The 13916-nt window shown below is 45.1% G+C and overlaps 1 protein-coding gene across 1 annotated transcript in view; it reads right to left on the bottom strand.

The window, feature by feature from the left end:
- HPSE2 (heparanase 2 (inactive)) overlaps positions 1-13916 on the bottom strand; it is a 112285-nt gene that overhangs the window by 3888 nt on the left and 94481 nt on the right. The window contains exons 7-10 of the mRNA XM_081912393.1: positions 13165-13258; positions 10875-10981; positions 6725-6839; positions 829-974 (exon numbers count right to left, since the gene is read on the bottom strand). Coding sequence (XP_081768519.1) covers positions 829-974; positions 6725-6839; positions 10875-10981; positions 13165-13258 — 462 coding nt within the window. The remainder of the gene's footprint in view (positions 1-828; positions 975-6724; positions 6840-10874; positions 10982-13164; positions 13259-13916) is intronic.

Raw genomic sequence — 13916 nt, 5'->3', positions numbered from 1 at the left:
AGGCTTATCACAGAAACCCTAGCTAGGCTGGGTGCCCCAAGTGAGGGGGGGGGAAGGAACTGAAACCAGACCCCCGGGGCCTTTAGAGGAAAATGCACTCTCTTGATCTCATCCTGATAAAAGTTGGGCTGCAAAGGCACTCACCCTAGTCCCAGAGATAGCTGCTCTTCCCTATCATCACCAGAGCCAATCCCCACCCACCCCGGCCACAACCAGAGCAAGTAAGGATGCAGATATGCACACAGGGATTGCGGGGGCAGCAGGGGGAAGAGAAGCAGGTCCTTAAATCCTGGTCCCCAAACAATTGTTATAACCTCCTTGCAGCAGGAGGAGAACTTAAGCCTTTGGGGGGGGGGGTAGACAAAAGGTGAGTTATAGACAAGAGCTACTCCCTTGCTGTATTAATTGTCCCTGGGACACCAAGTGTCAGTAAGAGACTTGCTCTTTGGCTGGGACAGGGCCATAGCTGCTTAGAAGAATGGAGCAGGAAGGTATCGCTATCATTAAATAGCTTTTGGCTGCGAACGCACTCTCTAGTGTTAAAACACCTCTGGGTTTTGACACTAGAGATGTATACGTTTTGGGACCCACTTTTGTTTCCGAGATGTTGTTTTGAATTATTTTTAATGTGTTTTTATTGTTGTAACCTGTCCTGCAACCTCAGGCAAAAGGGATGACAGTAGCAAATCCTCCTCCTCCATGCCAAGCCACATTTTCGTCCGAGGGTGTGGCCTATGCTGAGTTAACCCTCTTGGGTCTTCCAGTCACCAGTGCCCCAGCCCCTACCTCTGTTCCAAGAAGCCGTGCTTGCAGCATGTGGCAACTCACTTGTGGTAGCTGGTGCAATGAGCGTAGATGCGCAGTTTATCACGGATCACCCTGCCAAGGCGAGGTTTCCTCTGCAGCCCGGCCACGTGCACAGAGAGCACCCTGGGCCCGACAAGTCGCTTGTAGAGCAGGGAGAGCCAGTAATCCTGGCCCACAGAAAAAGAAAAACATAAAAGCAGGTGAGTCATTACAGCCCATTCAATACAGGTCAGAGATCTACTTTTAATATTGTTCTCCCATGTTGCATCTTCTGCTCAAATTCTCCCTTTCACTATAACTACCAAAAACCTACAAGCTCTGCCCTATATTGGATTACGCTGCTGTAGAATGAGTGACCGTTAGTCTCGTTTATACCACTGCAGGGAGTTTTGCCAGAGGACCCTGGGGATTCCTTGCACAGGTACATGTCCCGAGGCAGAAGGTGTTGGGAATGGTGTGAATAAGATGACCTGCCATGCAGACCTGCCTGTCTCCTGGCAGAGCCATTACAGGATACATTCCCAGGGGCCCAGTATAGCTTTACAACCAGGCCAGCCGGGCTGTGAAATTGTGCACTAACCACATGGTGAATAAATGTTGCTGTAATCTGGCATGTAGCAGCAGCATAATAGTCCCTTCACTCGCGGCCCTCTGAGAGCTATTATTGGCAAACAGAGGAGAACATTAAATGTCACTTGTGGTTCTGCTCTCCACACTTCACGTCCTGTTCCTTCCAGAGACGCATGTTCACGCCTGCAGATGAGATGAGGCACAGCAACAGGGGTGCCATCAGCCACAAGTATGAGAACAACACACACTTAGCACGCAAGTGTGAGGCAAACAGTGTGGTGTTTTCTCCCAGCCAAACTGCCTACTGGGTGTGTTACTCTGTTCTTTACAAAGAATAGTTGCCCAGAACTCATTTTCAGAAGCTGCAGCACAATTCTGAGCTGTGAGAGTGTTAAAAGAAAAGGCCGAAATATTTGTGGTGAACAATATCACCCAAGGGGTGTGAGAAGACAGAATTTCTGATCAAGGACAACTTTAGGGGTGCCACGGGCAACACTGGCCTCTGCCCATCTTTCCTTCCCTCAGTCCTCTGATGCCCTCTCACATCTGTGCCCCCCAAAGGTTTGCACAGCTGTTAGTTGCAGCAGCCCTGGCTAAAAGCTCCCCAGGTGAATGGTGCCTCGGGGTTTGGCAAGGAGCTGCTAGTTTCCAGGAACTGAAGCAGCTCAGAGATCAGGGGTGGCTGCAGTGGTTGCCTGGAGGACTCCCAGGGAGAAGGGAGAGGAGAGGAGGAGGGAACACTCTACAAGGGAGGGTGTCTGAAAAAAGGTGAGATGCTACCAGCTTGGCAGGCAAGGGGTGACATAACTGGGCTCCTGAGCCCCACAGGAGTGCTGCAGAAAGAAGGTAGGTGGTCAAGGGAGCTGAAAATGGCTGAGAGGTTGAAAACCTCTGGCATAGAACATTAGTATCCAGTCTAGTACTGCTGCTCAGCTAATTGATGAACCTGTTCCTTATGAGAACATTGGAACTTGCCTTATCCTAAGTCAAACCATTGGTCTATCTAGCTCAGTACTGTCTACAGTGACCAGCGGTGGCTCTCCAGGATTTCAGGCAAGGGTTTCTCCCAGCCTTACCTGAGGTTGCACAGGTGGAAGCTAGTACCTTTTGCCTGCAACTGGGCCACAGTCCTTCCCTCAAACCATGACATGACAGGAGAAGGAAGATAAGAGAGCAACTTTGACCCTTCAAGTTCTCCTGGGTCTGGGTAGATGCTGAAATCTGTTCAGTGGGATGAGTGGCCATGTGATGTGCCACAGAACCTGAAGCTGTGCTGATCAGCCCAGAACTGCCTTGGATGTAGTCTAAGCATTACTGTGACATGACGGGAATTGGATCCTGCCCTGATGGCTGATGGGTAGGAGCGGAGAGTCTCCTAGGCTCTTGCAGCAGCTGGAGGAATAGCTGAGCTGTACCTTGTCATCACCTCTTCCTGACAGAGTCCAGAGCATGGGGGTGGATGGGAACTGAGTTCAGTGCCATTGGCAATCAAGGCTCCATGGCTGTTTTGTGCAAGGCACTTTCCACTTCATTCTCTACATCCACAGAGCTGGATGTGTGTGTGTAGAATTAAAGCCTTTGTGACCCAAGATGCAGGTGTAACTGAGTCAGTACCTACTGCAAGATGTACTACCATGGCCCCTTCTATTTCTAGGGTAGCCAAGTGGCCAGCCTCCTGGCAATCCAAAAGCCACCAGTTCAAGCTGTTTACTCCTCAAAAGTAGCAAGTGCAGATTTGTGACTTTTCTATCTAGCAGGACCAGAAAACTTTGGCCCACTGCACTATATATTTTCTGCTCGTAGAATATGGGTGGTATTTGAAGACACTGTCTTTTATCTTTGATCTTCAGAGCAGCAGCAGAGCTGAAAGACACTCATGTTGGCAGGTTGAATTATCCCTGGATCTCTGAGCTCAGCTATCAGAGCATCTGCTTCGGCGGAGCATCTCTGTAGCTGGAGCTTTCATTCTGACTGAACTGGATGGGCCGTGGCATGGAAAGCCAAGGAACGGAGCTCTTGCAATGGGCGCCCAGCCTGAGTTCGTTGCCAGCTGATGGGCAGCCAGGCTAAGGCAGTGATTGATGCCGCGGCTTCTCTCAGCAGCTAAGGGTCTGCACAAAGGAAAGGCAGCATGTGGAAAAGTCTTTGTCACTGAGTGAGAGGGAGGATTTGGTTTCACATCCCAGCAGCCCTACATAGGCCCAAACGGCTGCTTTCATCTCAGTGATAGCTCCCACGGGAAAAGAGCGGCCGCCACACCTCACCCCAGGTTCAGTCTGGCCTTGCTGTTATTGTTGCTGGTTTTTTAAAAAAACAAAAACCCTCTAGCAACTCACCTGCTGAGGGCAAAAAGGAAAGATATTGGCTAAAAGTGTAATGAGAGATGCTTTTAAAAAAAAGAAATGGAAGGACAGCCATTCAAAGTGCAGTGCCCTGAAGATAAATAGCACAGAAGAGGGAGTACTGTTCCACATTAGGACTACCTTGAAGCACTTGCAAATCCTACAGGAAACTCTCCTACATCTCTCTCACACACATATACCCCCTCCCCCAAGACTTGGTCCCTTCTGGAGCCCCCATACTCTCAGTCACCTGGTATAGCAGTGACTTAAGAGAAAATGACTTATATTGTTATTTTATTTATTAAATGTATATACTGTCCTTCACCCAAAGATCTCAGGATGGCTCACAAGATAAAGATACAAAATAAAAGCACAAATAAATATTATATTTGCATGCTCAGTTGATGGCATATGTAATTTTGGTTTGGGACCATGTAACACTTGTTCTTCTGCATGTGTCCCCTGGAAGGCTGATCATTAGCTGTAAGCTATATATCCTTTCCTCTTCCCCTCCACCTCGTTATTAGACAGATTTATTTATTTATTTCATATATTAGTCACCTGTTGACCTAGTCCTCTAGGGGAGGAACAAGACAAATTCATTAAAGCATTAAAATAGCAAATTAGATCCGATCTCCCCCCCCCTTTTTTTGCCATTTTGGACCAAGGCATCATGAATAAAAAAGCCTCCAAGAAATGCTCCCCCTCTCAGTCTTTCTAGGGAAGAATACGAATTGGGGGTTAAGGATAACCTGCTTTTCCCAACGTACCTTGATCACTGGAAAAAACATGATGTCCTTTTGTACTGTGGATCCACCCAAAGAACTCAGTTGGTAGAGCATGGGACTGTTAATCACAGGCCTGTGGATTTGAGCCCCACATTGGGCAAAAGATTCCTGCATTGCAGGGTCTTGTATTAGATGACCCTCACAGTCACCTCCAACTCGACAATTCTTTTCTCTTTTTTTAATGGGGAGGGGTTTTTGACTTCTCTAATCCATTTTCCTGATGCCCGAAGATGTGAGGCTGAAGGAGCCAGAACCAACAGCTGATTATCTGAGAGACAACTATAAGAAGTCCAGAGTCTCCCAAAGACTCAGCTGCAGAAGAATGCAAAATCTACAGCTCATTACAGGCAGGACTCCGCATTTGCGGCAGCCCTTCTGCTTCCCAGATCCCCACCGCTGCATTCCAGGGGCCTGCTGGCAGTGTCTCTCAGATTGGTACCCTGGACCAGGCTTGTAAATTCCTGGCCGAGGAGATCCAGAGCTTCTCGGCGCTGCCAAGAGTTCCACTTGCAAGGTGTAGAATTTATTAGACTGAAAAAAGATGAAAAGAAAACCTGCTACTTTTAAAGACCTTTTACATACGGTTCCCTTATTAGAGTCCTGAGCGCTTGGAACAGCAACGGCCTCAGCATTTTTGAAGAGCTACAAATGAGCGGGTTTGCATTAAACTGGAGGGAACTGCCCTGCTGTGTGAAGTTGTGAACTCCTTTCACCTTCGTTCCTATAAATCTAAACGGCGTTCAGCTCCGTTTTCCTGACTCTTTAGTCTTTCCCTAAGGAGCCGGCTGCCCTGACTTTGGTTGTTACTACAGCATGTTTTTAAGACTCCTCGCCTGCCCCTCCCTTCTCCTGCTTGTGCACCCCCTCCAAGAAACCCCTGACTCTCTTGCCCCACAAGGGTCCCACAGAGACTTTCACAGTGGACCAAGTTCCAGCTCCAGAGGTAATCCTGCCCCCATCTGCTTTCAACATGTTGTGCTTGACATTAACTAATGTCTCCTATTAGCACTGAAAGAAACCAATCTGGAAAAATGTATTTTCAAGCCGAGTTCAAACAGGCCACAAGGAGCAGTGGATTTTCAGCTGCTCGTAGCTTTTTCTTTCTTTCTTTCTTTTTTGTGATGCAGCCAAGAGTCTGAGGAACAGGTCAAGGGCACAGAAGTCAAGCACAAATCCCCTGATTTACTGACTGGGAACAGGAAAGGCAGGGAGGAAAAACTGAGACTGATATGGCAGAGACACTGCGAGTGGACAGGCGGAGAGAGATAAGAGAAAGGGGTGGGTGCTGTGTTGCACATCTGACAACAGGGAAAGGGATAGCCAGCCCTGGCCTGAAATGGGGACACAGAAATGTAGATGGGGACAGAGCTAGTATAGTAGAGATCGGAGTACAGTGGAGAAGCAGTGTAGTTTAGTGGTTAGAAAGTTGGACTAAGGCCACATTCACACCATATAGTCAAAGCACTGTGATACCACTTTAAACAGGTATGTCTTCCCCCAAAAGAATTCTGGGAGCTGAGAGTTGTTGGGAGGCTCCTGTTTCCCTCACAGACCTACAATTCCCAGAGTTCCCTGTAACACCACCGTGAGAATTGTACTGCTGTGAGGGGAATAGGGACCTCGTACCAACTCTCAGCACCCTTAACAAACCACAGTTCCTAGAATTCTTGGCAGGGAAGCCTTGACTGTATCTTAGTGCTTTAAATGTGTGGTGTGAATACGGCCTCAGACCTGGGAGACCAGAGTTCAAAACCTCACCCAGCCATGAAACTCACTGGGGTCTGTCTCTCAGCCTAATTTACCTCACAGGGATTTTGTCAGGATAAAATGTGGAGAGGGAGAATTACCTATGCTACCTTGAGCTCTCTGGAGGGAAAATGGCATATAATAATGTAGTAATAAATAAATATGTGAATACAAGATGTAGTGTGTGGGGGTCAACATGTCATATATCTTTATTGGTTAAGAAAATAACTGCTGTTCTGGAACAGCAACTGCAAAAAGGATGGTGTGTGTGTGTGTGTGTGTGTGTGTGTGGGTGGGTGTGTAAAAAGAGGTGTGGAGAATAGGGCAAAACAAGAGGCCATTGTGACACCATACCTATAGCAAATAGATAAGGAAACCAAGCAGTCTGGTGTGGCAGAGACCCAATAAGAAGAGACTGGTGATGGGGCAAATTCAAAAGATGCAGAAAGGAACATGGTGTTGCACACCTACCGGCAAAGGGTTGAAGTTCTGGTCCACAAGATGGTTGTGCCCATGGTCAAAAAATGAGTGTCGCATTACTACATCAATGCCTTGACTGGACAACATCCCAAGAGAGTTCAGCCACCTGGCAAAAAAACAGAGGACTTAATTGGTATTTCAGAGAGTAGCAGGCGATGGATCCCCAAAACATTCTTCTACATTCTGCCTCAGCCCCACAGATTCTTGGCTCCCATACTTAAGAGCAATTGAAGTGTTAACAACAGACTTAGTTCCTTCTATCAAGGAAGCACACTACAAATGTCTTCATCTCCATTTTTTCCTCACAGCATCCCTGTGAGGTAGTTTAAACTGAGTAATAGTGACCGACCTGAAGTCACCCATTGAGGTTCACTGCTGAGCAGAGATTGGACTATTTATAGTGTGTAATTACTATCCTCTATTCAGTCATTTTTATGGAGAATTCAAATGAGCTCATAGTCAACCAGTTGGAATGATTGTGTTGTCTGTGTTGCCTTTTTGCAGAGCTGATTTGTTTGTTTTTTTAAGAGGTAAAATGCAATTGCAATATTCAATGTGGAGTAGCAAAGCACTACGGCTACTGTGTCTTTAATTATAAGCTTTCTTATTGTTCAGTGCAACCAACAATCTGTCTTTTCATTACCCCTTAATTAGTCAATTATTTGTACCCTGGTGAGTTTTAACTATGGATTTCTTCTTGTTTTTCATTTTCTGAAATAGCATTATTTTACAATTGAAAAGAAAATTCAAAAATGAAAAGAAAGCACCCCACACACAATAACAGAGACTAATTAAGAAGATCTTCGACACTGCTGCTGCCTTCATGAATAGGAAGCAATTAGAGGCAGAAGACCCAATGAGGAAGCTTCTTCATAAAGTTACAGGCAACCTTCCCCGAAAGAGACTTACTACTTCATAGTAAACATTATAGAAGAATCTTGGCCATAGGGACCAGCATCTTCAGATAATATAGTGCTATAATAAGCGCTATATGGAACTTGCTAACTGTGGAAAAACAATGCCTTAATTCAAAAGGGTTCTAGTGTGGATGAAATTCTGAAGTGTAATGTCTCTTTTTCAAGTCCAATACTCTAGCGATGGACAAATCAATTGAAGTCCATGTTGCTTTTGCATGTGTTCACCTGTGTCACTTTTGCATGGATTCACTTTTTTCCTGCATTGATCAACAAATATTTTTTAAAACCTGCACAAAAATTCACATTTTAAAGATATGGATTGAATCCAGCTATATAGTATAGTAAATGTGCAGAATGACTTCTGCAAGTGCAATGGAATACCTCCCTCTCTCCTTCCCCCATGTCACCCCCAAATCTGCCCCAGAGGGTTGGGGGAGCAGACTGGAGTGTAGGGGAAACTCCACTGTACTTACAAAAGTCATTCCATGTATGCAATGATGGGCTAGTTAGATAAAAACCAATTTTTAAATATTTATTTTAAAAGCTTTTGCTCTTAAAATACTTTTTCTAATATACTCTTTCTTAAAATATTCATTTTAAATGCATTTTGCCATGATTAACCAGGAATGAACAAATATGACAATTTAGTTTCTTTCAGTTTCTCATTTTGCCAGTCTTAAAATTTAGTTCATTTCTGCATCAGTTTATATGTGATTTTAAGTCAGCATGAAAACACACAGATTCACTTTAAAATACACACCCAATCAATCCCTTGTTGAAACTGCTGAAAATTGAGTTGCAACATTCAGAAAAGTGTGAAAGTTTGTGAATAATTACATTAATCCAGATCAGACCAGTTTGAACTGGAATTTGCAAAAAACAAATTCTTCAAGTTTCCCTACCACACCCTATCCAGCACACAGCACTACTTTCTTCTCCAGCTTGCACTCTGATAAAAGTCCTCTGCTCTTTTGGCAACAGAAATTCAAGCGTTTTTCAAGAGATAGATGCTAATGTGATAAAATGTTGTGAAGTTATCTGGTGAAAACCACTTTTGGGAACACGTGTAATGCTACACATTTTCCCCGTTTCCATTAAAGGCTGTGCTGGAATTACTGTACACAGTTATATAGATCCCAGCTGAGATATTCAGTGATAGCCAAAAAAACAATTCCAGGACTATCAGTGATGGTCCCTGAGGTTAGGGAGAAGCAAAGCGATTGCACAGAAATAAAATAGAAAGAAAAGATGCAATTTTAGAAGTCATTTTTATTTACTCATTTTAGCTGCGAGGCTGCAATCTTACTTATACGCTTAGTAAACCCCAGTGAATTTGGGAGTAAGGATGACTGACTGACTTGGGAGGAGGCATGCACAGAATTGGGTTGCACATGTAAAATAGCACAGAGCAGGCAGCAATTTTCAAGTAAATCCTGTCTGCTGATGTACAGCTACACCATCTTCACTGTACATCTGACATTCTAATGAGCAAAGACAAACGGGGCGGGTGCTGGTAGGGAAGAGAAGAAGGGCATGGGAACTTTCAGCCAATCAGCACTCTGACCAAGCTGCTGGGAAAGGAAGCCAGAGGTATGTGTACTCTGTGCTTAACAAACAAACAAACAAACAAACAAACAAACAAACATCACGCTGAGATATCCCAAACTCTGTGGCTCAAAAAGCTGGACTCTATATAAAACAGGCTTCTCCAACCTGCTGTTCTCCAGATGTTTTGTACTGTGACTCCCACCAGCCCCAGCCAGAATGGGCTGGGGATGATGGGATTTGTAGTCAAAAACATCTGGAAGGCACCTGGTTGGGAAGGCTGATATAAAGTATACAGATAAAACAAATTGGTGCTTATTTTTTTAAAAAAAACCGTATTCCATTTCTGTAAGTAGCTGGGAGGGACAAGGAGCTTTGCAAGGCATTGATGTCCTTCCTTCTCTTTGACCACAGAAAATATTAAATTACTCAATTCTCTGACGTCAGAGATGTCTCCAGAAAATGTTCCAAACCTACCACATAAGGGTCCAAAGCCTTCTTACTTGGGTGGTAAAGAAAGCTAAAATTCTCATGAAATTGAGCTTTGTGCTTCACTAGATCAATTTTCTATACTTGTACAGAAGGGAGAAAACACACATAGCCTTGAATCACCCTTGTCAATGGCAAAGCCAGGCTGTAAAAAACCATCCTGAAGAACAGGCAAGATACACACTTTGGATAAGTGAATGGGATGGAATGGGACCTCATTGAAAACAGCCTCTTTCACTGGCAGGATTTCCTTAGAACTTGAAAACTAGCCATCCAGTTTATCCTTAAAAGGTTTCTCCATGGAAGGAAATTCCATAACTTTGGGGCAGTTTGTTCCATTGTCCAAGTGGTCTTACAGTCATAAAGTTTTTCCTGTCTCTTTCTGGTAAACAGATGCTTTTGGTGGGAAATTTCTTACGAAGAATTTACAATAATGCATTCACAGTGAAATCCTATATATGTTTACTCAGAAGAAAGTCCAACTGTATTCAATGCATTTCATTCCTGTGACAGTATGCATAGGGCTGTTGCTTTTCAGTGCAATTCTATACATGTCTACTCAGAAGTAAAATGGGACTACTCATTAAATTAAATGGGATGTACTCCCAGTTAAGTAGGTCTAGATCAATGCGCAAAGTGTTCTGAAACTTTTATTCTGGAAATGAGGCAGAGAATCGGTTCACGGGGGGGGGGGGAGACACAGCATGTGACCTTAACTGTGGAGTTCTCTCCATGTGCACACGCGCGCACACACTGCTTCCATGGGGGACATTACCCGTATCAGGACCTAAATTTGTGGGGCTTTAATCCTTTGCCCTTCTGCTGTTGTCTCAATCTGGATTGTGCTTCCTGGGCCTTCAATTTTCATTGCAAACAAAACAAAACAAAAACCCATGTCGGAACCTTTTTTTGTTTTTGCTGTTTTCAATGTATGCTTCCCTCCCCAATCCAGACTGGGAGTGCAGCAAGATGCAAAAGTTAACCTCTCCCCAACCTCCTTGCTAGGGTTCCAAACTGGATTTGGGGTGCTGGACTGGGGAAACTGGTGAGGGATCCTTGTACTCAAGGACAAGCAGCCAGGGGACAACCAGCTGACATACCTATTGATTAATTGATTAATTCCTTGTCTCCACATCACACACACCACCACCACCACCAACAACAACAACAACACACTCAGGTTGACTCACAGGAAGCTGGCAGCATAGGAATCTGAGAGGTTGGTGATGCCTCCTTCAGAGGTGGCTCCGATGCCCTCGAGCCAAATCCTTTTTCCAGGCACATGTGCATTGACAACCTATTGCCAAAATAAAAGGGCAAGGATGGTCAGTAATCTTCAGGAGGCAGCTAGTACTCATAAAATGCTATGGATGTGGACAGGTTAGCACAAATAGGATTGCTTGGCTTTGCATGGCTTATTGAGGTCACAGAGTACAGGTGAGTAATAGGCGGGAAACACCATGAGCTAAAAAAAAAAATCTTACCAACACCACCCATTGCCTGGCATCAACCTTCCTTATCTCTCCCCCACTTCCAGTACCTGCACTGATCTTACTCCAACCCCTTAACATACAGGTCTTTGCAGGCTTTCACTTTGACCATTTCTTAAGTGCCCAAGGAGCCTCTGATCCAGCACTGGTTCCCTTCCCTAGGCTTATGTGTCCCATCTGAAGCACCACATAGCATGCTGGCGAAGAAAGCACCCCACTGTTGCAAGACGGGGTTGTTATTTATTCAAAGTCCCATCTCCTCACAGAAATAGAAATTACACGCACACACTAACTTGTGTAGGATATATCCCATATACATAGATAAACTTCCCTTCCAAGTTACATCACATTAGGCTGGCATGCCATCTAACCATGGGGCAACCCTACCATCTTCCTGACTGGACAACCACCCATCCCCACATAGCAGTTATGCAGCAAAGGTTGCCCTCATTATCAGTTTTAAAAAGTTGATCATCTCTGATCCTCATATGGTGACTCCTTTGCATATATGTTCACTGAAAGCTGCCCTTCAACCAGCACTGCACAAAAGGGCCACTTTCACACACTGTATTTGTCATGTGTATATACATAAACATATGTGCACAGCTAACACATTTTCCACTGTTTTTATTATATAAATACAATGCATCATGGAGCTGGGATCAGACATAGCTCCTTACTGTATGTACAAGTATAATGTGTAAATTTGCCAAAGAACTAAATAAAGGAATAGCAGCCAAATGAAGGGGGGGGGGGAATCTGGTTAGTGCTCAGATGGTCAATCTACATGGGTGCACAGGGTCTAACTCCTCCATAAGCCAGGACAGGATTTCAGACTCTAAACTGTTCCTGAGAAACTGAGAATAGGAACTATGGTGGTAGCAACTATGAAGCAATCTCACGTCACAACCACGCCAGATTGCATAATGAGAGTAATAATAGTCCTGGGCACAGGGTGGCAACAAACCTGCTAGTTTTGGAGCAGCCAAAACTTTCTCACAAGGCCTTGATTCTAAGACCAAATTGGGCAGTGGTACTTTGCTGAGCATCTGAAGTGGTGAAATGGAGATATGAGCATGGCATCAGAGATACCGGCCTGGGAAATGCCATCGTAACACAAGACAAACCTTGGCAGCACAGACATGCCCAGGACAAGACGGCGCCAGCAAACAAAAGCGCATCAGTGACAACAAGGACTGAGGATGCCAGCTTGCAGCTCCTTCTGCCTCTGCTGCACAGGAGACCTGTCAGAGTGCCTAGGAGACCTGGCCACTTGCCAGACCCGGCTTCATTACCTGAAGGCAGCATCTTGTAGCAATAAAACAAGGCAAGAGCATAGAAAGGGGCTCATAACTTCAATTAGTGGCACTTCACCTAATATTTGTGTTGGGTTCTCTAACAGAATGATTGGTCCCCTATTAGGATCAGCCTGATAGCCCAGATGAAAATCCGACCCCAAATTAAGATTTAAAAAGTACTTTCTGATAAATCATGTTTGTTTTGATGAGTCAACCATTCTAGTCAACAATGGATCAAACATTCCTGCCAGGAAGCCTCATAGCTAAGCAAGGTGCATTCCATAAAGAAGAGCCATATTTCCATCTTACTTTTCATTTTAATTTCTAAAGGTCTATTGCCTCACCCTCAATTCCTATCTTGTTGAGGCTATAGTACATTTACTGCCATAATCTACCAGAAGTTCTGATACTACTACAGCTTGACTGACTCCAAAGTAGCCATCCCCAATGCTCCCATAGGGACAGAGCCTGTCTATGGGGCATATCTTGGATATCTTCATACCTACTCTCCCAGCTTTGCTTAGCCTGACCTGAAAGCTGGGATCCTGTAGGGCCCATAAGCAGCAAGGTTGGTCCCAACTGAAACCCCTGCTAGGTGTGTCTGGCACTGGGCAGAGTAAGCCCAGGAGAAAGCTCCCCACCCTTGGAGACATGCTGCCCTCTTGCCCCAGCCATCCCTCTCACTCACGCACTTTCTGGATTTTCCTGATCTGGTCAGAGAGTGTGTCTAACAGGCGCGTTTTCAGGAAGTCCGTCACCTTGGCCACTCGGCCATCAAGGTAGTAACTGGAATGAAAATGAGAAGGCAACAGTCAGAGAGGGGCTGCAGTTATGTGCTCTCCCTCACCCTGGCTAAGGACCGCGCCTCTGATGCCCACATTTGGGGTTCCCCAAAGGTTGCTCTTTGTTCTGCATAAGATGAGTTGCTCTTACTGACCTTTGTTTCTTCTACCACTCTCTTCTCTGTGCTTTCTGCCACAGGATGTTCCCTGTGCCCAGAGGACCCTCCCCACAATTTCCCTCTCTTCTAAAAGCCCTTCCATAATCCATCTCTTCAGCAAAGTCTTTGCCTGCACCTACACCTCCACTTCCATTTGCACAAGTAATTGTGCAATTAGTCCCTGATCTCTACTTCCTACTAACTTGTCCATCTAATGAAGACAGCAAGCCCTCTGGGCAGAAACACATTTCTATGTTCCGCACAGTGCCTAGAACCACATCTGGTGCAAAATAAAGAGAAAAATATTATTAAGGTTCCCAACCGTGAGCTTGCCCATCCAGTCAGGCCCTCAGGCTCACATTGTGCATATAAATTGATTGACCAAGTATGAATACACTGCTACAACTAACCTCACCACCCTGTTCTTTCTGACACATGAAAGAACAGGAAATGCACAATTCTTCACCAGATTTGAGAGGCCGTGTGTCCCTCAGCACCAGTTTC

This window comes from Podarcis melisellensis (assembly GCF_964234715.1).
Source record: "Podarcis melisellensis genome assembly, chromosome: 5".
Classification (NCBI taxonomy): Eukaryota; Metazoa; Chordata; class Lepidosauria; order Squamata; family Lacertidae; genus Podarcis; species Podarcis melisellensis.
Note: the sequence above shows the minus strand (reverse complement) of the source record. Positions and strands in the feature narration are given on the sequence as shown.